Consider the following 25,926-nt stretch of genomic DNA (forward strand, 5'->3'; position numbering starts at 1 on the left):
CCCTTTTGTAGTCTGTAAGCCCTGCCACATAAGACGAGCGTCGGAGCCGGTGTAGTATGATTCAATCTTAGCCCTGTATTGACGCTTTGCCTGTTTGATGGTTCATCGCAGGGTATTGCAGGATTTCTTGTAAGCTTCGAGGTTAGAGTTCCTCACCTTGAAAGCAGCAGCTCTAGCCTTTAGCTCAGTGTGAATGTTGCCTGTAATCCATGGCTTCTGGTTGGGGTATGTACAGTGGGGCAAAAAGGTATTTAGTCAGTGCAAGTTCTCCCACTTAAAAAGATGAGAGGCCTGTAATAAGTATTTGGTCACCTCCAAACAAGCAAGATTTCTGGCTCTCACAGACCTGTAAGTTCTTCTTTAAGAGGCTCCTCTGTCCTCCACTCGGTACCTGCATTAATGGCACCTGTTTGAACTTGTTATCAGTATAAAAGACACCTGTCCACAACCTCAAACAGTCACACTCCAAACTCCACTATGGCCAAGACCAAATAGCTGTCAAAGGACACCAGAAACAAAATTGTAGACCTGCACTAGGCTGGGAAGACTGAATCTGCAATAGGTAAGCAGCTTGGTTTGAAGAAATCAACTGTGGGAGCAATTATTAGGAAATGGAAGACATACAAGACCACTGATAATCTCCCTTGATCTAGGGCTCCACACAAGATCTCACCCCGTGGGGTCAAAATGATCACAAGAACGCTGAGCAAAAATCCCAGAAGCACACATGGGGACCTAGTGAATGACCTGCAGAGAGCTGGGACCAAAGTAACAAAGCCTACCATCAGTAACACACTACGCCGCCAGGGACTCAAATCCTGCAGTGCCAGACGTGTCCCCCTGCTTAAGCCAGTACATGTCCAGGCCCGTCTGAAGTTTGATAGAGAGCATTTGGATGATCCAGAAGAAGATTGGGAGAATGTCATATGGTCAGATGAAACCAAAATATAACTTTTTGGTAAAAACTCAACTTGTCGTGTTTGGAGGACAAAGAGTGCTGAGTTGCATCCAAAGAACACCATACCTACTGTGAAGCATGGGGGTGGAAACATCATACTTTGGGGCTGTTTTTCTGCAAAGGGACCAGGACGACTGATCCGTGTAAAGGAAAGAATGAATGGGGACATGTATCGTGAGATTTTGAGTGAAAACCTCCTTCCATCAGCAAGGGCATTGAAGATGAAACGTGGCTGGGTCTTTCAGCATGACAATGATCCCAAACACACCACCCAGGCAACGAAAGAGTGGCTTCGTAAGAAGCATTTCAAGGTCCTGGAGTGGCCTAGCCAGTCTCCAGATCTCAACCCCATAGAAAATCTTTGGAGGGAGTTGAAAGTCCGTGTTGCCCAGCAACAGCCCCAAAACATCACTGCTCTAGAGGAGATCTGCATGGAGGAATGGGCCAAAATACCAGCAACAGTGTGTGAAAACCTTGTGAAGACTTACAGAAAACGTTTGACCTCTGTCATTGCCAATAAAGGGTATATAACAAAGTATTGAGAAACTTTTGTTATTGACCAAATACTTATTTTCCACCATCATTTGCAAATAAATTCATTAAAAATCCTACAATGTGATTTTCTGGATTTTTTTCTCATTTTGTCTGTCATAGTTGAAGTGTACCTATGATGAAAATTACAGGCTTCTCTCATCTTTTTAAGTGGGAGAACTTGCACAATTGGTGACTAAATACTTTTTTGCCCCACTGTACGTACAGTCACTGTGGGGACAACGTCCTCAATGCACTTATTGATAAAGCCAGTGACTGATGTGGTGTACTCCTCAATGCCATTGAAAGAACAAGCTCTTGACAGTCTCACAGCTGAGCTGCAGAGGTGTTTTTCAAAGAAGAATTGTGAGATAATGCAAGGGGTCCAGTCTCTCAACCCGAAGAGTACAACATTCTTGAATGAGGAGCTTCTGTTTGCCTTTGCTCAGGCCTTTGAGTCAGATTTGGAGGACCTCAAACATGAGGCTTCTTGATAGGAGAGAGAGAAGTGGAAGGGACAGACTGTCAACTCTCCTTGACTTTGTTGTGTTTCTAGAACCTTAAAGAGGTCTTCCATGAGCTATTTTGACTTTGTAAGATTTCTGCTGTTACACCAGTCAGCAGTGCTTCTTGCGAGAGAAGTTTGTCGTCTTTAAAACTGATTAAAACCCACCTTAGGACAACAATGGTTGATGACAGGTTAAGTCACCTCGGAATTCTCTGTTGAGTCGAGGGGGGCACGCTCCCTCAACAAGAATGAGTTTGTGAAACATTGAACCGCAGAATTATGCTGTTTTTAAATCTACCAGGGATAATTTGGCACTCAGGCGGTCCCTCTGGTCATGATTTAAAACCTGCACTGTGTACTAACTAGTACACTGACATTCTAAAATGATCCATCCAAAGGGTATCATGTCACACAGATTTAATTTGGTCTTGATTAGGCCAATTCCAAAACTTTTCTTTGCTATTAGTTAACGTAATATATATGAACAGAGATATGATACTGTAAGTTTAATATTGATGGGCACCAAATTTATTTGACATTGTCATGTCCATTTCTACTTGATACCTGGTATGTCAAATTGCAGTGTTTTTTTTGTAAATAACCTAAGCATTTGTGTGTTACATAAATTGCAATCTTATCTCCTTGGTGCTTGAGCTTTATATATATATATATATATATATATATATATATATGAAATCAGAGTGACCCAAGTCTCTCCAGTGTGTGGTGGGGTGGGTGAGAAAGAAATTGAGCTGCAGTTCCGAGGTAGAAACACTGACTATTCATAGTATGTTAAATCATTCAAGTAAAGTAACCCTTCAGGACCAAACTATCTGCCACATTGAAGAACACCGGGTTAAGTATCACTTCTACCTCTAATCAGTAATCATAGGATTCATTCATGCTCCTTAGATGCCAGGTTAGGGTTACACACTAATATCTAAGATGGTGGCCACTTGCTCAAACCACACTTCTTAAATTGTAAATAAATCACTTAATCATGCAATTTTATCAATAACTTTAATCCAATTTCATTTCCCCTTACTATAAACTGTATAACACCAGTGACACATCTTATGTCCTCGCATTAAATTACCAAGTTAATCATCAAATTGTTAACATATGAAGGGAGAGTGCACACTCACCATGTGCTTTTCAAAACAGTCCCGTCTCCAATAAACCCAGGAAGAATTTGGCAAGGATGTTGCATTTTTTCAAAGTGGTGGTTTTTATACATTTTAACACCAGTGACATGAAATTGAGGGACAGCTATTAACTTGTAAATTATTTGTAATATTTACTTGATATTTTAGTTTTTTTTAAGTAGTCCACTAAATAACTATATTACTTTGTATTATGACATTTAAAGAGGGAGAAAGATATATATTTTGAAACTCAAAATATGTAATTAAACCATGACTCCGGACCTGAGGGACAAGCTAATTTCATGGTACTGACCGTGCTCTACAATATATAAAAACAATTGTTTGCAATAATAACTGTCTTACATAAACAATAAAACACTTCAATTAAATTTTAAAAATGTTTTAAAAACATTTTGGGTTGTCATTATCTCACACTTTTAAGTGTTTTTCCTGGTGAATAAGGCCGGGACAGGAAAGCCAACATTTTCGTAGAATGACCCGTATGGCTGGCAGTATTGAAGTGGACCAAAATGAATTGACAACCCAAATCATTGCGCAGGCTGGATAGAAATGCGTCATTGGCGGGATTCGGTCCCGTGGGCCTTGTTTTCGACACATGTAGTTCAGGGTGTAGTAGTCTGTCACTCTTGCTGACCTGACACACCCTTAAATGTTTTTCAATCTTCATTTCGGAGAACCTCTCACATTTTAACTAGTCAGTCAAGCCAAATCGTACTGAGCTGGTTATCAGTATGAGGCTTACACTACCTCCGAGTGGATCGATTATCGGTTGAACAGGCACCTTCGGAACTGTTGTAAGAAGTGATCATTGGGAGTCTGCAACAGGCCAAAAATCATCTAGTCATCAATCGACAAGATAATTGAAAAAAACATGCTTATCTTATTTTATAATATACATCATTTAAAACGGCCAAGTTCTATTCACAATGGTATTCAGTTGGTAAGAGACAGACATTCCGTAAATACTAGGAATAGATTGTCCACCATCTATGCGTTATCCAGACAGAAAAAATAAATGGGCAAAAGAACATTTCGATTTAGAGCAATAAAGAAATGGAATAAATTAACTGAGCAAACTAGAAACCTTTTCAATATATAAGTTTAAACATTATTTAAAAACAATTTAAATATAGTATAAAGAAATGTTGTGGGACTATAGTAGATGAAGAATCAATATTCTTTTAGATTGAGTATTTATTGGGTCATTATGCTAGTGTATTATGTATGTTTGTAATAGTGTGTTATATGTGAAAGTGTGTTTGTATTATAAATTGTATTTTAATGTTAAGGACTCTTGGAAGATTAGTCCAAATGGGGACTAAAAGAGATCCTAATAAAATCAAATCAAATCTAGCCAGCGTTCAGCTTGAAGTCCCTCATGCGGGGTCGGTTCCAGGCCTTTGTGGCATATGAAATGACAATTATAATAATTCATATTTTGTTTTGATGGGGGAACTCCGTCTGGGTTTCAACTTACTATTGTGAGTAAGAATAGTACAGTACAACAGGTGCAATTTCGAAATTTGTTTGCCCATCAGCAGTTCTTCTCTTGCTATGACAGTCACCGACAGTCACTCAATTAGCCATGTCAGCTAACAATTTTTATATTGGTAGTCTAGCCAGCTATCTAAACTTGTAGCCATCATGGCCGAATACCAACACAGGGCCTGTGCCATGGGCCCTGACTTCCAGGGGGCCCCCAATTAGATTTTGGCAGTCATTCTCACTCAGATATGATATTAACATGGCATAAGTTATTACAAAAAAAACAGCACCAAATCAGTCATTGTCAGTGTTTTGGGAGAAAGTTGAGGAGATTGCTGTGTGAGTTTGAGTTTATCCCTCTAAAACCAACCACATACCTCACTTATGAACACCCCTGCGTGTCCCAAACGGCACCCTATTCCCTATATAGGGAGTAGGATGCCATTTGGGACACAGGCCCAGTCATTACAGGGGAGAGGATATCAATTCACGTTTTAATTTGTCACATGCGCTGAATACAACACGTGTAGACTTTACCATTTAAATATTACTTACAAGCCCTTAACCAACAATCCAGTTTAAGAAATGTAGTTAAGAAAAATATTTAGTAAATAAACTAAAGTAAAAGTGTAAATAGTCTGGGTAGCCATTTGATTAATTGTTCGGCGGTCTTATGGCTTATGGCTTGGGGGTAGAAGCTGTTAAGGAACCGTTTGGACCTAGACTTGGCGCTCCGGTACCGCTTGCCGTGCAGTAGCAGAGAGAACAGTCTGACTAACAGATCCTGTAAGAGAATAGGAGGTTAACACTGAGGATATTACTGTAGCTCTATCTTTGGTGGCTCCGGGTTCTGAGGAGTTTGTCCGCTTTTAGAAGATCCTCTGAATCATTCCTGTGGTGGTGTTCAATAAGACACTGTTTAACTCTCCACACCATACAATGCATCTGACTATGCTTTGGGGGGCCGACTTTGTTATTCATGGGATACATTTGCCTTAAAAAAAATAAAAAATAATAATACATTAAATCCACCATTTTGTCAAAAGAGTTTTGAGCCCACTGGAGTTAAATGTGATATGATGTGCCTTATCGATTTCAAAGGGTTTAATATAAAAGTCCTCTTTGAAGAGGAGTTTTAAGGAAGAGGATAAATGGCCATACTGAAATGATTCACCCCTGTTCGATGCATTGCACTCAACAACAACTTCTATTGCACTTCTAAGCCCAGATTATTTAAATGGGGGGAAACATGAGAGGACAGGCAGGGTCATTTAAATGCTGGAATCCTCTTCATGGGTAATGTGTCCCAAATGGCACCCTTTCCCCTATATAGTGCACTACTTTTGGGTGCCTTTGGAGACTGAACCCTTAAAGAAGAAGCCTGTTGTTTGTGTACGGTCTTCCTGCCTGTGTGATGGCCGGATGGAAGCCCTCTCTCCCTCACCCTCACTCTCTCTTGATCTCTCTCTACCTCGCCTTCTCTCACTCTCTCTCACTCACTCACACACACACACACACACACACACACACACACACACACACACACACACACTCCCTGTCAACTTCTCTGTCTTTATTTTTGGCGGATCTCTCCAGCCTTTTCTCACTGACAACCCGTGGTGCAATCAGACTGCCTGCTTTCTTCTCTCCCAAAGCCACATAATACATTGAAATCATATGCTTCCTATCTGCAGGCACCATGGCTGTGTGAGGTTGAATGGAGGATGAGTAATAACACGAGAGATTTAGCTTGAGGGAGCCGTTCCTTCTCATTTTTAGATTTATTTGATATGTTTTCATATATGAGAAATAGTGGGGGGGATCACATAATAACAACTTATTTTATTTACACAAGATTCTGCTATACTAAAGATTGACTAGATGTAATATATTATTTACTTAGACAAATACAGATTTATCTTGATGTCAAAGTTACTTAACAGTTATATATGTATCGCAACGGCTTTTCGAAATGCTGGTATAGAGCAACTGCTTTAAAAAAAAAGGGGGACATCTGTGATTGGTACATTCATTTTTGGACCTTTGAATCCCAGATTGCCCCTTTAAGTATTTTCAGAAAAGTCAATAGAAGTGTTGTGCATTTGCCCTCTCGGTCACCACGATCCGTAGTGAGCCACTCTCACCATAATGAGAGTTCAGAGTTTTTAGACATGTTAGATGGTGAAGGTGCTGGTGTCCTCGTCCTCCGAGACAGAGTGTGAGTGTGTTTGCCTGGCGGGGGTGTGTGTATTTAGCGAGATCTCCAACGCCCTCTCCTCATTGCCGTAGTGACCACCGCACCACCTCCCCCCGAGGCGCTGTCCGAGGCGCTTGACGACCCTGAGGACATGTCCTCTGAAAGAGGAGCCTATGAAGGCGTAGAGCATTGGGTTGAAGCAGCAGTGTGTGACCGCCAGGCTCTCCGTCACCTGGAGAGCCCGGTCCAGACCCTTACTGATGTCACAGTCTGTCACCAGGCCATAGATGACGTCCAGCGTCCGCCACAGCTTCACCAGGTTGTAGGGCAGCTGGGTAAGCAGGAACACCGCCGCCACGGCCAGCAGCACCCGCAGGGCCCGCCGCCTCCTGTCCCTGCACACATTGGCTCCGACCCTAACCAGCGCCAGGCCCACCCGACAGTAAGACACCCCCATGACCAGGAACGGCAGGAGGAAGCTCAGTAGCACCTCCAGCAGCTCCAGGGCAGCCTTGGTCGGCCGAGCCATGCTAAGGGGGTAGACGGCCGCGCAGGCTAGACGATGAGACGAGTGCTTCACCGTGGAGAACAGCATGTCAGGTAGGCCCAGGCAAACCGCCGTGGCCCACACCACGACACACACTAATATCCACTGTCTCCTGGCCCGCGGGCCACTCGCGGCCCGGCCTCCAGCGTTGTGGACCAGTGCACGGTAGCGGTCCACGCTAACGCAGGTTAGCAGCAGCATGCCGCAGCTGAAGTTGGTGGCATAGAGGAAGGAGGTGAACTTGCAGGCAGCCACTCCGATCCGCCAGCCGTGCACAGCGTCGGCCGCCCAGAAGGGCAGTGTGAGGAGAAGGAGTAAATCGGCCACGGCAAGATTCAGGATACACATGTCTGTCAGCGTCCTCAGTCGCCGTGGCGACGTATACACCACCACGACCACAGCGTTGCCTGCCACGCCCACCACCAGAGCCAAGGCGTAGACTACGGGCAGGAAGAGCCGGCCGAAAGAACGCACCTCCGCTTTGTCGCACACCGAGTGGTAGTCGTCGTAGTAGTCACTGTCGTTGGAGCTGGAGTTGTCGTAGTCGTAGTCCTCTTCCTCCATCCTCTCTGTTTTCTGAGAAATAAGGGACTAAAGGAACATGACATGTTAGGAATGACGTCAAGTCAGTTTCGTCTATACTGCTGCATTGTATTAACTTAAAAGAGACAAGATCACTATTTTCTGTTATAGACAAGGCTTGCTGGTTAAAATGATTATCATTCACATACTTTAGACAGAATGTATCACATAATATGAAATGTGTATTTTATCTGAAAACATATTAGTAGAGAACTAGAGAATGGCCATCCATCTGAAAGTTTGTAATGCACTTACAGCCAATAACATGACGATCCAAGTTGTCAACAACTATAGATTTTTTGTTATCCTTCCTCCCCCTCACTGCTTTTTGTCCCTCTTTCTGACCCGTAGGGGTTTTATATTGGGTAGAATTTGTGGCCAATGCTTGACAGGGTGTGTGAGTGTGTGTGTGTGTGTGTGTGTGTGTGTGTGTGTGTGTGTGTGTGTGTGTGTGTGCGTGTCACAGGAGGTTGGTGGCACCTTAATTGGGAGGCCAGGCTCATGTTAATGGTTGGAGCGGAATGAGTGGAATGGTATCAAATATCATGGAAGCCAGGTGTTTGATGCCATTCCATTTGCTCCGTTCCAGCCATTTTTATGAGCCGTCCTCCCCTCAGCAACCTCCACTGGTGTGTGTGTGTGTGTGTGTGTGCGCATACCTGCGTGCGCGTAAACAATAAGCTCCTTCTTGTCAAGTACGCCCAACACAACAAAATTCCTTACCCCTTGACATGGTGACTATTCATACCATTTGACTTATTCAACATTTTGTTGTTACAGCCCGATTTCAAAATGGAATATCTCATTTACATGAAATATTCACACCCTTGAGTCAATACATGTTTAGGATCACCTTTTGCAGCATTTCCATTTCCAGTCTTTCTGAGTAAGGCTCTAACAGCTTTGCACACCTGGTTTGTAAAATATTTTCACATTTATTCTTTTAAAAAGTTCTCCCAGCTCTGTCAAATTGGTTGTCGATCATTGCTAGATGGCCATTTTAAAGTCTTGCCATAGACTTTTAAGCCGATTTTAAGTCAAAGCTGTAACATGGCCAGGAGCATTCAGTGTCGTCTTGATACGTAACTCCAGTGTATATTTGGCCTTGTGTTTTAGATTATTGTCCTGCTGAAAGGTATATTTGTTTCCGAGTGTCTGTTGGAAAGGAGACTGAACCAGGTTTTCCTGTAGGATTTTGCCTATGCTTAGCTCTATTCCGTTAATCTTTATCCTAAAAAAACTCCCTGTGCGCTTGTGTGCTCGCAAATACCTGCGTGAGTGCAAACATTAAGCTCCCTCTTGTTAGGAATCTCTCTAGCTTGATTTCCCTCACAAAACCTGTCAGTTGGAGTCACTTGCACACTAGTACACCCAATACAACAATAAAATTCCTTACCCTGTAAAATTCCTTTCCCCTGGACAAGGTGACTATCCCAGAAAAATCTGACTAATCTTTAAACACTCTGTGGTTTCTCAGATTAAGCCTAGTCCTGGACTAAATAGCACTTTTAAATGGAGGTTATCCAATAATCTTACTGTTTAGTCCAGAACCAGGCTTAATCTGTGTCTGGGAAATTTCCCCACAAATTTGGTAGAAGCCAGAGGGGGGGGGGCTTATCAAAGGGTTTGCATTCCCCTACTGTAGATGTAGATCTGTAGATAGCTTAACAGCAGAGCTCTGAGGATTAGATCCATACACCGTGCCTGCATTTGTGTCAGGCGGGAAATGTGTTGTGACGTGTGCGTGTGTTTTTACAGATCACAGTGTGTGAGGATGTGCCCAAACAGACAACTCCATCAGGACTGCTGCTGTTCCTCATTCATACTGACTCTAATTGTGTTTACTCTGCCTGGAAATGGACCAAATCATACCAGAATCTCTGTTTTGGGTTCATTGTGAGTGAATATCTGACTTCAGATTGTTCTCACGTATTATTGTTAACAAAGGAACACTTGTGTGGATGAAACTCCGCTGGCCGAGAGTAGGGCTGTGGCGGTCATGACTTTTTGTCAGTCGGAGATTGTCAAGCAAATAACTGCCGGTCTCACGGTAATTTACCGTTAATTAACATAAACACGTTTAGCATCTCCTGGCTTCCACGCATTGCCTTCAAGCCACTGATACAGACCTTTGGAACATCTACATTTAAAAAATTATAACGAATATAGCCTACACCATCAAAATAAACCCATTATTTATTTTAAACAGGTCTAAGGAACCATGATATAGCCTACTCTGAGAGTGTCCTTATGTTAGGCCCTGATCTGGCTATGCCATGTAGCTGTGGGCTATTGTACACTAATTCATTTAGCAGACAAGATTGGCTTAGAATTCCGTGGCATTATTTTATAGCGTGAAGAATACAATTGAATATAGGTGAATAAAATAGAAAGGGTATTTCTCCAAACAATTTCAGAGAGAGTGCGAATGTGGCTATTCTGTGTTGTAGTTAACGAAGAAAAAGGTCCTGCTATATGCTTAATTTAGGAGTTATTTTTGCAACTTTAGTTGTGATACAAACGTTGGGCTATACGTTTACATTTTTAATACATTCTAAGGCTACGTGATGTGACTCTAATGATGGTTTGAAATAAAGTTCCCTGAAAGGCATGAGCTCTGCCTTGTTTCTGGCGCAGGCTGCACACACTTCATCATTCTCTCATTCACAATTTGACAAGACCTGATAATATTCTCACCGGGCCTCGAATTTCACAGCGGTATCCCCCTTGTGTGGCCGTAATGGCCCCTTAAATAGCCATTCCTTTTGCGGCCAAAGTGCCCGTTGTGCCCTTGGGCTGAATATAATAACTATAATTCCCTTCTTCCGGCTGTGTTCCGAAGCACCGCTCACTCACATGGCTCTCTCAGAGCCTAGTCACCTAATTGGGTCCTTTTCACATGCATCTCAGCTCCGAAGTAGGCTACAGGTGAAACAGACCCATCGGGGACGCAAGAGTGTGCATCCTTATCGAATTCTGAGGTGCATATTAATGATGTTGGAAGAACTGTCCACATTTACTTTTCGTCAGCCAACAAGATGAGTAGGCCTAACGAACAGCAAACGCACTAGCCTATGTCAATCTACTATCCCCCATAGTACAAAAGTTGACCTATTCCATTGGTCAACTTGTCCTTCTGTGCGAGAAATAAATATTCCAAACATACTCTGGGACAGTTGTGGGATGTGATAGATCGCAAATGAATACAACCACCCGCAATGAGGCTGATGCAACAGATCAGAACGTTTAGTCTAACATGTTGATCAACTATGATGCTGTTTCTTTGTATTATAAGCGCAGCAGTGTGCACACTGCTACAAGCGTGAATGTTCCAAAATGCAATCAATTAGCGGGAAGACACTGTTCTCATGTGACCACGAATGCTATTATGCATGTAATGTTTTATTATAAAGGTTGTTTTTTTATGGTAAAAAATGATCATCCCCAAAACTTGAAACTCACGCGCAGCCTACTAAATGTATGCCAGTTAGGTTCTACAGCAGTTGTAAAGCGGATTGATGTGCTTCATTTTAAGAAGGTATTTGGCCGCTTTAAGTTGTGATTACAAACCTTAGCAAAACGTATAGGCTAGGCTACATGAGGTGTGCGACTGATTTGAAAAAGTCAACAACAACAAAAAGGCAGGCGCTGTTTCTTGTCTTACTGCACACGCTGAACATCATCCACAAGTGATAGGCTAATATCACCCATCAGACTATTCTTAATTTAATATTGTCTTTATATATGCTAAATAATATACACTGTATGTGTGAAATTAGTTTTGATTTAGAATGGACCATTATCATGGACCTGTCTCGGAACATGGGCAGGGGAAAGAAATGCATGTCATCTATGCACTTAAATAGCAAATGGAGGACACTTTTCCCATGGTTCATTTTCATGCTAGCCAGGCAGGCTGTACTCCTGCTGTAGAGCAAAACAATATGCTTAATATTAGGAAGGCTGAGAAATGAATACAGTAGGTCTAGCCTATAGAAAGCTAATGGGATCCTCCTCTTTTTAATAGAGGCCATCAAAACTCTGTTTTCTGACGCAATAGGCTAGCTATAGAAATGGTGTGCAACACGAGCTCATGGGCTCTCGGGAAGTGTTTGATTAGATTTTCGATTACATTTGCATTGATGTCAGAGTGTATTAGCGGGACAATAGAGTGCTGAGTACCAGGCTACTAGTAGGCTATTAGTAGGCTACTAATGACCATCAGCAGCATCAGAGCTTGGCGAAGCCTAGTTACCGTGACTAAACTGTCAAGTGGAATTTGACTGCGGTCATGAATCTTGACTAACGGTGTGGCGGTAATAGGGTCACCGTAACAGCCCTAGTGGAGCGTTTTTCTACGAGCAGGTGTGTGTGTGCGTGTTTGACTGCACTGGGCAGTATTTAGCTAGATACAGTATTACATGTGTTTAATATTCATGTGCTCTCTAACAGATCATCAAAACAGGTGAGGCATCATCTCCTTTGCCACCTGAGTTTAATAACATAGGTATTTAGGATGGCTTCCAGGTCTATTACATTATCCATCAACGTGTTGCTGCTAGCGGGAGAGAGAAATGAGCCGTAGAGCTGCCAGTGTTTGTACAGAATGTCTGTTCTCATGTCGAAATATCTCAAATATTCAGCTGTCGCAGCTGTTCTTTCCTACTGGTTGAGATCTCTGTCTGAGATGTATGGCCAAAAACACATTCATATTCCATCTCTGATTAACTACGAGATATTAAACCTCAAGGAGCATTTTGTGTCAAAAGGTGTTTTAAAAATATAAATAAATTATAAGAAAACCAGCTGATACTAATTTGTTGGTTTAGATGTTCTGTCTGACTGAATATGCCATCATTTCAGAGAATTATCAGGTTAGGTTCAATCATAAACACACTAGAGAACTTTGAACTTTAATAGTCCTAACCATCACTGTTCAGACAATTGACCTTCGGAACTTATGAGTCATAGCTCGGGTTGCAAAGGGAGGGTATATTACTGGAACATTTCAAAGTGATAACTTTCAAGGAATATATAGAATTTTATCAGATGACATCTAGTGGCCTTTTTGGGTATTGTTGTTATCTCTGGCCCTGTCACATGTAATATACAGTATATATAAAACATCAAATTCGACTATTTAAAAATGTAAAATAGAATGACAACGCTGTAAAACATTATCCTAAATATAAACCATCAACTTAGTGAAAACCATTGGTGTTATATATTTTTGTTGACACTTTTATTTATTTTTCTATGTCCTTGAGGTCTTTGTTGTAAATGTTTTGGGGGAAAAACTGGTGGCAGTTGTGAAAAAATATAATAGTTGGAAGAGTTGCAGATGCCTTATTAATTAATTAGGCTATTTTATTTTGAACCATATGGTCTATCCACTAGAAACGTTTGGACAATATGGACACATACACTGAGTACACCAAACATTGTTTTTTTCCCCCCTCAGAACAGCCTCAATTCGTCGGGGCATGGACCCTACAAGGTGTCAAAAGCATTACACAGGGATGCTGGCCCATATTGACTCCAGTTGTGTCAAGTTGGCTGGGTGTCCTTTGGGTGGTGGGCCATTCTTGATACACACGGGAAACTGTTCAGCGTGAAAAACCCAGCAGTGTTGCAATTCTTGACACACCGGTGCACCTGGCACCTACTACCATACCCCGTTTAAATTCACTTTAAATCTTTTGTCTTGCCCATTCACTTTCTGAATGGCACACATACACAATCCATATCTCAAGGCTTAAAATCCTCCCCTTTAACTACACTGATTTGAAGTGGATTTAACAAGTGACATCAATAAGGGATCATAGCTTTCACCTGGATTCACTTTCAGTCTTAATCCTTTGAACACTCAGTGTATTTAAAAAAAAAAAAAAGTATTCTATATATGAATATATATATATATATTATATATATATATATATTTTTTTTAAAGTTATTTGAAAATAAATGACCAAAGTTAACATAAATTGCCATTTCAGAAGATTCCGGTAACTTTGGTAAACTACCGGTAGCTTTGCAACCCTAGTCATAGTCTTTCTATAAATGTTACTGCCCTCACTAGAATCATATACAGTAGGTAAGTGAGGAATACTTGTAACTATTTTCAAATAATACATTTTCAACTTAGTGTATAAAGTAAATAAACGTAAAGTAAATAAAGGAGGTGATTGAGTCTTACCCTCAGTGTCTTCCTGTGGGAGATGTAGAGGTGCTGAGGCAGTGGTAATTAATCCAGGAGAGACATCCAGTGGTATGGTACTGCGCTCCTCAGTTTTTGTCAGCCCGTTTTGTAAATCCAATGCTCCACCTCCCCTCCCTACAATGACCTGCAGTCTGGGAGCACCTTTCACTACTGTGTGTGTGTGTGTGTGTGTGTGTGTGTGTGTGTGTGTGTGTGTGTGTGTGTGTGTGTGTGTGTGTGTGTGTGTGTGTGTGTGTGTGTGTGTGTGTGTGTGTGTGTGTGTGTGTGTTAAAGGCTCACACACAGCTGGCGGGGCTCCCATGCTGAAGTATATTTTTTTAGGTAATTGCAGATTAAATATATGCCATTTATTAATTGTTTGATTATGTGTTTAAAAATAGTTTTTTATTGGCTATTATTTACATGCGAGTTAAGCTTTGTGAATGACCTGTTGCTCTCCCTTCTCTTCACAGGATGTATATAAAATATGAGATGAAGAAACAACAATAAACTTCATAAAATGGCCACATCTTGGTCTTATTAACTTTTGGTCATGTAGCGTATGTTAGTCTGTCAGACGCATACATCACATGACAAAACAAAACCCCAGTCTTCGCCTGGGCAAACAACAGGCTTACCTAGACACAAGGAGAACCTCAGGATTGGGCCGAGACCAGGTGTGTTCATAGTGACAATTTAGTGTGGGCATAAAAGTGTGAAACATATTTTCTTAGTATCTTTCCAGCACAAGGGAATTTTTGTTATTGTGTACAGTACACCTCTCTCTGTGTGTGATACTCTCCACACAACACAGTTCACACTATAGAATCACATCATGCTTGCTTCGGGCCTACTTTTGTCCACAGGACTTAATTAATTTGAGTTTTTTTGGTCTGCAGTTGTGTGATCCTGTAATAATCTGGTGTCCATATGTCTGTGACTCCACGTCCGTCCCCGGGGGACAGGGTACGGTCACTAGAGCAGGACAGTAAACAGGAAGCCAAGCTTTTGGTCACCTCCTCATCTCGCCCCAGGGACTCTGCTGGATCTCTGCGTTCCAGAGTGTATCCACAACCCACCCCACTCCAGCTTCACCCTACTCCGAACTCATTTCAAAGTATCTTTTCAAGATGGCGGCAAGCATGTCTTTTTTTTCTCTCTGATCAGTGTTTTTAGCTGACACGGTTTTCGTGGATTGTTTTGGCTCCATTTAGCTTTGTTTCGTCTGGCTATGAACACATTGGACAGTTTTTTTAAGGAGACATACAAGACTTTGATATACCTGGGCACCCTACTTATCCGAGCAGACACCTGCCTACTGCTGTTTTCATCCTTCCACTTGACATTGTGCCTTTGGGTGTTTTTGGGCTACTGCCAAACTTGATCTCCACTTGGTTTTAGCCTACTTGGATAGATATTTATTTTATCTCCCGCGGCTCAGTGTAGCGCTTGCCTCCCTGCCGGCTTCTGCAGGCCTATACAGGAAACTACATCCCCTCCAAGGTGCTTCTCTCCTGGCTATCATACTGGTAAAACGGCCTCTATCGCGTTGCTGTTTTGATGGGCCCCAGCATTTAAACGCATTGAATAAGTCGCTCCTTGCTGTTGTTATGCTGGCTAGTTTTGTGCCTTGGTTGTGTCTATTGTGGGTCCTAGTGCTGGCTGATTTCTAGATTTCTAGTCTATGGTTGGGTTCTGGCATTCTGCCTGTAACTGTTGTGATCCGATAAACTGTGTGATTCAATCAAACTAACTATCACACTGTGTGGTTTGATTGACCTTTAGCTGATTCCTCGCCAACCTATTTTATTTGTGTGGATTATTAACTGACTTTTCGCCATATGGGGAAAATGACTTTTTCCAGATTGGTGGCTACCACCTTCAGAGACCTCAGTGATTGTTTCATCCCACCTATTTTGCGGCCTCAGGCCCTACGGTGCTAACCTTGGGAAAGTCATTTCAACTTCTACTCCTTCCTTCATTACAAATAAGGATAGGTTAAAATGGCGCAGTTCTAATGCAATCGTATAGCCATACCAACTATATCAATATCAACCATCAGACAAGACCTTCAACCGCCAACTGAACGTAGCTTGTTTGAGTTGGAGACTCCATGTGACTTTAAAAATCGTGAAAGGGCCTCCCAGGGGCACTGCATCACAGCCATAGCTGTGCCACCAGAGACTCTGGGTTCGCGCCCAGGCTCTGTCGCAGCCGGCCGCGACTGGGAGGTCCGTGGGGCGACGCATAATTGGCCTAGCGTCGTCCGGCTTAGGGAGGGTTTCGCTGGTAGGGATATCCTTGGCTCATCGCGCACCAGCGACTCCTGTGGTGGCCCGGGCGCAGTGCATGCTAACCAAGGTCGCCAGGTGCACAGTGTTTCCTCCGACACATTGGTGCGGCTGGCTTCCGGGTTGGATGCACGCTGTGTTAAGAAGCAGTGCGGCTTGGTTGGGTTGTGTTTTGGAAGACGCACAACTTTCGACCTTCGTCTCTCCCGAGCCCGTACGGGGTAAAATTGAAAATAAAATAAAAATACAAAAATCGTGAAAGACTTACTTCCTAAACTGGATTACATTAAGATCTGGGCTATGCCGATGAATCCGGACATTCTGGTATCTAGGGACATTTTGGAAATTTTGAATATTAATAGTGAGGGTTATATTGTGTTTAGAGCTGACAGACAGGGTAGAAGTGTGGTGGAGTGGCCATTCTACTTTCCCTTTCTCTCTTTACCAAAATCCATTTCCCATGCCCAAAATGTTTAGCTACTATGTTTAAAATGTATCCATAACTGTAAAAGGTGTCTACTGTGTTCTCTCAGCTAACTATTGTGCAATCGGGAAGTTAACTAGTTTGATGTCTTCTTTTATTGAATCAGAAGTTATTATCCTGGGTGACCTCAATTATGATTGGGAAATGCAGGCTTCAGACAATTTAAGACATATGTAATGATCTAAACCTAACCCAGCTGGTGACTAAGCCTATACACTAAAGTCAACTCTTCAAAGTCAACTCTAATTGATCTTATTTTAACGAATACACCAGAGAAATATGTTTCTACCGGTGTCTTCACCCAAGACATTAGTGACAATTGGCCAGTTGTTTGTGCTAGAGATGTGAGAGTACAGAAATCTAAGCCTTGTGTCATCACAAATAGGAACATTTAAAAACTTCAGTGAACAGCCTTTTTTTTACGTGATCTTTATGTTAGTGACCTGGATTGTAATTTCAGCTATCCCTTAACCTGATTGAGCGTTGAGCCTTTTTGCAGATGTCTTCAATACTATTGTGGATAACAACAAATGAAAATATATTAAGCATGTTGGTTTGTTGGTTACTACATGATTCCATATGTGTTATTTCATAGTTTATATGTCTTCACTATTATTCTACAATGTAGAAAATAGTCCAAAATAAACCCTTGAATGAGTAGGTTTTGACTGGTACTGTATGTATGTATGTATGTATGTATGTATGTATGTATGTATGTATGTATGTATGTATATATAAATATATAAATATATATATATATATATATATATATCTATATCAGTGGAGGCTGCTGAGGGGAACAGCTCATAATAATGCCTGGAATGGAGTAAATAAATTGGTATCAAAAACATGGTTTTCAATATTATGAGCCATTCTCCGTTCAGTAGCCTCCACTGATATATATGTGTATATGTGTTGTATAATGTGTATATTTATGTTGTATTATACAGGGCGCATTTCAAAAAGAGTCTTGGGTCTCAATATATCTTTCCTGTTAAAATAAAGGTTTTTTTAAAAATGGTAGTAAGAGGAAGGATAGATATCACCCTCTAGTGGCTGTTCCCCATCTCATCAGTGTTTCCATTGACTTTACTGTAATAATATTACAGTGTAGCCATATTATCAGGACCACTTACTCTGCCATAGTAAAAATCCCTTCACAATCAATAACACGCTCACACCAGCTAAACCGTAAAGAGTTCAGTGGTGATAGAGAAGCTTGTGGAGTTTTTTTAAAACAAGTTAAAGCATCAGAAGGGAAACAGAAACGTGTCAAATAGAACTGTACTGTGTAGATCAAATGGATGTGGTTCCAGTTGGGAATACTTATAGGCTTGCATCCCAAATGGCACCCTTTTCCCTATATATTGCACTACTTGTGACCAGCGCCCCATGGGCCCTGGTTAAAAGTAGTGCCTAGTGGTTAGAGCGTTGGGCCAGTAACCGAAAGGTTGCTAGATTGAATCCCCAAGCAGACACTATAAAAATCTGTAATTCTGCCTCTGAACAAGGCAGGGGCAGAACCCACTGTTCCTAGGCCGTTATTGTAAATAGGAGTTTGTTCTTAACTGTCTTGCCTAGTTAAATTTAAAAAATGGGGTTGCGTCCCCGTTTTGGACCTGTCTGTTTGTAGCTCCGCCCACGCTCGTCAGAAGGAACACTGAGTCTACTGAGTCCCACCATACTGAAAATAATCATGGATTGTATATTCTGGGATTGTGAAAATGTTTGCTTACTGGTTTTATGTCCAGACATCCCAAGCTGAGAATAAATCATCTATTTTGGTTTAGGGGCCACTCCTATAAGGTAGAGGAGTTGATTGTTTTCATGTTGTTTTAACGTTGATTTAACATGTCTGACTTTTCCTCCAGGTGCTGGTAACCCAAAGTGCAAGGTGGCTATCGTGATGTGCAAGAGCAAGTCGAATCGGACTCGAAACAGGTACGTTACACTACACAGCCATGTCACAAACAGTGTCCGGGGTCCATTGACGTGTCGGGTACACAGCCCTTAGGGATCATTCCAGATATCGTGGGGCGCATTTATGTCAACAGGTGTATGTTTGCATTCAGTAACAATGCTGGTGAAATTTATGTGGTTAAGTTTTGGATTGCTTTTATTCCATACAGTGTTTCTGTCTTGTCGGGCATTCTTCTCAGACAGCCTCCTGGCGGGATATTAGTGCAAAGAAGAAACTGATAGGATAGAAAAAATAATTTGTTTAGTTTTGTATTCTGGGTCCAAACCCCTGGCTCCTCTGTGTAGTCGGAAGGAAATCAATCGTCTGATTGTGGTAAATGTTGCGTTTAAGTCCTGTTGTGAGAAGGCTTTATACAGAACTGTGTGTGTGTGTGTGTTTAGTTCCAACTAACACCTCCAAATGATTTATCTACCTTGGCAGCCATCTCTAAAAACCACCCACTATGTGCTATTCAAACAGCCATTTATGACTTTCCAAATTCAATACACACTGCTCTCCTCCTGCCAACCAGCCTCTGCTGGAATCTGCTCTCCATTTATATCCAGTCCCAGATGTAGTCTTGAATGAAAAAGGTGTTTCTGGCACCTGTGGAACAATAACATATAGTTGACCTTGGCCAAGGACACGGTTCTGTGGCCCAGAGACCTCGGTGTGGCCTTGAGGTCTATATCATTTCAGCAGAGCCGTTGACGTGAGGTTCTCTTTTCGGGCCGTTGAGGATGATGACATTCACAATGCTGTGGAGAATGCTTCCTGTGTTTCTATTGCAGTGGTGGACAGTTGACCCCAAACCTCGGATGTGGCGGGGATTGAGACATGAAAAAGCGAGAAAAGTAGAGGGAAAGAGAGAGAGGGACAGCAAGCTAGAGGGAGATAAATTCTAACCTACCCCCAGTTCCCATTTATTCCGGTCTCTCCTTAAGTCTGCGTTCATGTGCCGAATGGCACCCTATTACCTATATAGTGCCCTATGGGCCCTGGTCAAATGTAGTGCACTAGCCTATTTAGGGAATAGGGTGTCATTTGAGACTCAGACTGTGTTGTCCCCTACCAGGATTCAGACCTCTAATTAGCGTCGGTAATCAGAACTGTGTGTTCTCTTCCACGTCATCTGTTTCTCCTTAAACGCCTTCTCCTTATCTCTCTCTCTGGAAAAGTAGAGACAAGTTCCTCTCTCTTCTCTCTCTTTCTCTGTCTGTTTACCTCACCACCTCTCCCTTGGTTTCTCTTTTTCTCTCACTCACTCACTCACTCACTCACTCACTCACTCACTCACTCACTCACTCACTCACTCACTCACACACACACACGCGCCACCCAGTTACTGGAAAAGGCTCATCCCCTCTACCTCAGTGAGGTGTGTTGGCCAATAAACGGTGCACCGTCAAATCCAACGCCACCGCCTAGTAACCTCGGTGATGCATCTTCCAATACATTAAAAAAAACATTTATCATAGATGTTCTTGATAGATCGTCTGTAATTTTCACTTCAGTGCTTATGTTAAGCCAGATGGGTGAAGTTTAATACGTTTACAGTCAGTTAACTGTGAGTATCAACCCCCATCCTTGTTTTAAGTTTTGTTACTGGACGGAAGGTCTCTCAGATCTCCGTTGCTACAGCAGCACAGCAGACTCATCCACGCCGAGCTCCTGTTGGCAACCGCAGGGCTGATGAGAAAGAGAGAGAGCCAGAAAGGGAAGGAAACATGCTTTTCCCCATCCTGCTCAGTTAGTCCTGGGATAGAGTGTAGACGGTTTGTTTGGCTGACTCACTTCATCCACTACCCATCTGTAGTGCCCACCTGGGTGATGCCATGGTGGCCATTTTGTGCCCGAAAGCTCATCGTGAATCAGCTCGAACTTCACCTCATTTATATTTGAGACGTTTCGCCTCTCTCTTCTTCGTGGAAGTTTCTGGCTTATTAAGATTCAGAGCTTGCCTGCTACCTACTCCTCTGCTGCTGCCCTCTCTATTCTCCTCTCTGCTCCTCTGTCAGCAACGACCTTGGCATCAGAGAAAAGAGAATAGGAATGATATAGAAAACTTATGATCCGGCTAACTATGCTATCTCTCTCTCTCTCTCTCTCTCTCTCTCTCTCTCTCTCTCTCTCTTCCTCCAACTGTAGCTGACTGGGAAACTTGTGTCAGTTTTAGAGGCTTGGTCATGGTCTTTATGTCTCTGTGTTACTGACAAGGGTTATCTATCTGTGGTATGAATGTGGTTAGCTCAGATCTATGCAGCTCTGGTTGTGAGGTGGTTTTGTGTTCCAGACACGGTCAGCACAGTATGATCCTGGTCCCACTGGACACCCCTGGTGTGAACGTGATCAGACCGTTGACCGTATTTGGACAGGACGGTAGGATATTTTCCCCTCATAGACTATATATATACAAAAGTATGTGGACACCCCTTCAACTTAGTGGATTTGGCTATTTCAGTCACACCTGTTTCTGACAGGTGTATACAATCGAGCACAGAGACATGCAATCTCCATAGACAAACATTAGCAGTAGAATGGCATTGCTGAATAGCTCCATGACTTCCAACATGGCACCGTCATAGGATGCCACCTTTCCAATAAGTCAGTTTGTCAAATTTCTGCCCTGCTAGAGCTGACCCGGTCAACTGTTAGTGCTGTTATTGTGAAGTGGATACGGAGCAACAACGGCTCAGCCGCGAAGTGGTAGGCGCCACAAACTCACAGAACGAGACTGCCGAAGGCTGAAGCGCATACCGCGAAGAAGTCGTCTGTCCTCAGTTGCAACACTCACTATCGAGTTCCAAACTGCCTCTGGAAGCAACGTCCGCACAAGAACTGTTCGTCGGGAGCTTAATTTAATGGGTTTCCATGGCCGAGCAGCTGCACACAAGCATAAGATCCTAATGCCCAATGCCAAGCGTCGGCTGGAGGGGTGTAAAGCTTGGACTCTGGAGCAGTGGAAACACGTTCTCTGGAGTGATGAATCACGCTTCACCATCTATCAGTCCGACGGACAAATCTGGGTTTGGCGGATGCCAGGATAAAGCTACCTGCCCAAATGCATAGTGCCAATTGTAAAGTTTGGTTGAGGAGGAATAATGGTCTGGGGCTGGTTTTCATGGTTCGGGCTAGGCCCCTTGGTTCCAGTGAAGGGAAATCTTAAAACTACAGCATACAATGACATTCTAGATGATTCTGAGCTTCCTACTTTGTGGCAACAGTTTGGGGATTTTAGATGAACTGTCTTCAAAGTAATGACTCAGGACGTCGGGTTTGATATGAAAGCTTCTTTTAGCAATAATACTTGTTCACGTTACATTTAAGAACTTTAGCTTCTACAGAGCAATGCAGGTAAGATGCTAGCGGAAAGGTCAGCTTAATCACCTTGCACCTGCACATAACTGGCGCGTTATCTCTCTCATTCCTGTCGCAAGGCATTCTGAAACTTGCAGTCAAAAGCGTAATTCAATACTAACCAATACAATTACATATGTAAATAACTGTAAAGAAATGTCTTTAGATACAGCTCAATGAATTAACTTAAACATTAACTCTGTAACACGGGGGAAAGCCCTTTCCTGTTTCAGCATGACAATGCCCCCATGTACAAAACGAGGTCTATACAGAAATGTTTTGTCGAGATCTGTTTGGAAGAACTTGACTGGCCTGCACAAAGCCATGTTCCTCAACCCCATCGAACACCTTTGGGATGAATTGGAACACCGACAGCGAGCCAGGCCTTATCGCCCAACGTCAGTGCCCAACTTCACTAATGCTCTTGTGGTCCCTGGAGCAATGATCTAGCGGAAAGCCTTCCCAGAAGAGTGGAGGCTGTTATTGCAGCAAAGGGGGGGACCAACTCCATATTAATGCCCATGATTTTGGAATGAGATGTTTGATAAGCCGGTGTCCACATACTTTTGGTCATTTATTGTATCTGAAAAGGCAGATTACTCATTCCCCATACGGTTGAGTGCGTCCCGATTGCCTATGTGCACTTTATGGGGGAAAGGGTGTCATTCGGGATGCAGCCTTGATTTGATTAGATCAGGCTTTCTATGCACATAAAACATGCCGTTATGTACAGTAACCTCAGTCGTTCATCTCTCTCTGTGATTCCCTATGATCTGTTGTATCAGATGCCATTCACGGCGGACATTTTGAGATCCACTTTGACAACGTGCGTGTGCCTGCTTCCAACATTCTTTTGGGTAAGATACCAAATCCTAACGTTACTGACACAGGGTATACATGCTCTATCACTGGGGTTCCCCGACTGGGGGTTTTATTTTGCACCCTCCCCCCCCAATTTTTTGGGAGCAAAGAAAATAAGAAGATTTGCGTTGAGAATTTTTCATTGTTGGACATAAAACACTGTAAAAACACCAGGAAATCGGTCCTAAGTAATTGTAGTCTGTTCCCAAGTACAGTATTTGCACACATAATATGATGTGATTGTATGCAAATGTAAGCCAGGTTCGAAATTGTCATTGTTTTGTCAAATATTACACCTGTTTGGGTTTCTTGCTGTCAATTTGCAGTCTACAGATTGACCATCCGCTCAAGAAAATAATCAGCCCCGCAGCTGATTCTAGTATGATCCACTGTATACACACTGTGTATGACCCTTAAAGGGGAAGTTCGGTATTTTACAACTTAATGTTAGATGGTTCCTCACCCTGAAAATGGTCTGTAGGCCAGGAGAAACTGTAATGCATGGTTCCGTTTTCTGCCAAACCATGCCACTACAACTTCACTTTAGCAGTCGTTGGCTAAAGCTGGCTTATCTATGGAACTAATGGGGAGATGCGGAACCTGTAAAAGACAGTCGACAGTAAATGTCATTTTTGTGTCTGTCTGTAATACTGTCTGTGTGTCTGTCCCCGTGCAGGTGAGGGCCGAGGATTCGAGATAGCCCAGGGTCGTCTTGGTCCTGGCAGACTGCACCACTGCATGAGGGCCGTAGGTTCTGCTGAATGGGCACTGGAGCTGCTGTGCCAACGTGCTGCGCATAGACAAACCTTCGGCAAGAAACTCTACCAGCATGTGAGTGTGTGTTGGTGGTGGGGGGGTGTATGTGTATGTTATCCCACAGTCACTTGACAGACATTAACATACCATTTATGTTACGTAGTCTGTCCACGAGGGCATCGTGGAGCGACATTCCTAATGGTTATGGGCTTTCGTCGCTGCACAAAGTCAGAGTAATAGTACCAAGTTCAACTCTGGCTCCGCATCGGTCTAGCCATGTGTCTAAGATCTATTGTTCAACAGAAGTGCTGCTCCCTGACTTCTCTGTGCCAGCAGCTTATTCTGAGATACCAGATTGATCTCGCCTGTCCCAGAATATTCTCTTCTTAATAAATCAGTGTCTCTATGGGCCCTGCTTAAAAGTAGTGCACTACATAGGAAATAAGGTGCCATTTGGGACTCCCTGCCCAGAGTGGGGCATCAGAACAGGCATCAGGTCATACTCAGCACTATTTCCTGTCTTAATGTGCTCCCATGACAGAGTCTGGGCCAATAGTAGTGACTCAGCAAGCATCCATCATTTTAGTGACAGCCGATGGGATTAATCTCCTCAGAGATGCCACCGCTGAGTCCCAAATGGCACTCTATTCCTTACATAGTGCACTACTCTTGACCAGGGACTAGTATTAGTGCGCTGGTCAAAAGTAGTGCACTACGTAGGGAATAGGGTGCCATTGAGGACGCCGCCACTGTCAGATTTGTCTGCGTTGGAGCTGAGAAACGTAGTGGTGCTCAAGGCTCTGTCGTGTCAAGTTTATCTTAAACATTTTGAAATCTAGCTCATGCTAAACTGACAAAGGGGTAGTGATGGGAATTTCTTAGTGCTCGATACCCTGGCATAGGGAGTTTATCTGACAGTGCCAAATGAAAACTTTACAGTGTGAGGATTAGAAATAGTGAGTGTATAAAATTAGGATTTATGCCATGCTAAGGCTTTTAGCGCTGTTGTTGCCAAGTGAAATATGCAAATTTTTGTTGCATTTGGAATCACTGAATGTGTGCGTTGCTTAGCCAGTGCAGATGCCCACAACACAGCAACTGGACAGAAACCCTAATAACTCATTATTGGAACATGTATTTTATCTTGTCAAGTTTTTATTCAATTGAGGTAATCACATTGCTCGATAAACCGCTTAGTTGCTGAGACCTAGAGGTCCAATTGAGTTACTGTCAAAACGTTTCATGAGCTGTACATTGTGATTGAGTGAGTCTGTCTGTCTGTCTGTATCTGGTCTATTTGCTCTCTCTCTCTCTCTCTCTCTCTCTCTCTCTGTTTCTCTGTCTGTCTGTATCTCGTCTATTTGCTCCCTCTCTCTGTTTCTCTGTCTGTCAGTATCTCGTCTATTTGCTCCCTCTCTCTGTTTCTATATTCGCTGTGTGTCTGTCTGTCTCTCTCTGTGTGTGTGTGTGTGTGTATGTGTGTGTGTGTGTCTGCTTAAATGTCTGATTATCTGTCTGCCTCTGTGAATGCCTGACTTACTGGCTGTGCTGTATGTCTGTGTCCAGGAGGTTGTGGCCCACTGGATAGCAGAGTGTCGCCTGGCAATAGACCAGACTCGCCTACTGACCCTGCATGCTGCTCACGCTCTGGACACACTGGGCAGCAGGAGCGCCCGGAAACAGGTAACACACGCACACCTCATTAGCAGAACAAACCGACTAATTGTCTCCCTAACTGTTATGTGACCGTTCTGAATGTAATATGGCGTAAAGACTGTGCCTGCTTGAAACAGACCGCCTGGTTATGTAAACGTGTGTCTGAAAACGTCAGAATGTCAATGGGTTGTAAATATGAATTACAGCCGTCTGCTTCCTGCTTAGAAAGGTCGGCCTGATATGGCTCTCATGTCACATCTGTATTATCAGTCACTGTGCATACAGAGGCTTTCAGATCTGTCATACAAACACACACACACACACACACACACTAGGTTGTATTCCGAGCTGGCCTGTCCCTATCCGATCTCGAAAACCAACCAAGGGA

At 42.9% G+C, this 25,926-nt stretch overlaps 2 protein-coding genes across 5 annotated transcripts in view; one reads left to right on the forward strand and one right to left on the reverse strand.

Annotated features, from left to right (window-relative positions):
• The window catches only part of LOC112215642 (acyl-CoA dehydrogenase family member 11), a 55,699-nt gene that overhangs the window by 24,283 nt on the left and 5,490 nt on the right, over positions 1-25,926 (forward strand). For 3 of the 4 annotated variants that reach the window (XM_042299149.1, XM_042299151.1, XM_042299150.1), the window contains exons 14-18: positions 18,820-18,889; positions 21,157-21,287; positions 23,051-23,122; positions 23,803-23,957; positions 25,449-25,565. In XM_042299149.1, coding sequence (XP_042155083.1) covers positions 18,820-18,889; positions 21,157-21,287; positions 23,051-23,122; positions 23,803-23,957; positions 25,449-25,565 — 545 coding nt within the window. The remainder of the gene's footprint in view (positions 1-18,819; positions 18,890-21,156; positions 21,288-23,050; positions 23,123-23,802; positions 23,958-25,448; positions 25,566-25,926) is intronic. The other variant, XM_024374836.1, reaches the window with a different exon arrangement.
• On the reverse strand, positions 6,409-14,264 carry LOC112215644 (atypical chemokine receptor 4-like). Its single transcript, XM_024374843.2, has 2 exons — positions 14,171-14,264; positions 6,409-7,983 (listed from the first exon to the last, which is right to left on the reverse strand). Exon 2 carries the CDS (start codon positions 7,954-7,956, stop codon positions 6,823-6,825), a length of 1,134 nt encoding a protein of 377 aa, XP_024230611.1. The 5' UTR covers positions 7,957-7,983; positions 14,171-14,264; the 3' UTR covers positions 6,409-6,822.

This window comes from Oncorhynchus tshawytscha, linkage group LG16 (genome assembly GCF_018296145.1).
Source record: "Oncorhynchus tshawytscha isolate Ot180627B linkage group LG16, Otsh_v2.0, whole genome shotgun sequence".
NCBI lineage: Eukaryota > Metazoa > Chordata > Actinopteri > Salmoniformes > Salmonidae > Oncorhynchus > Oncorhynchus tshawytscha.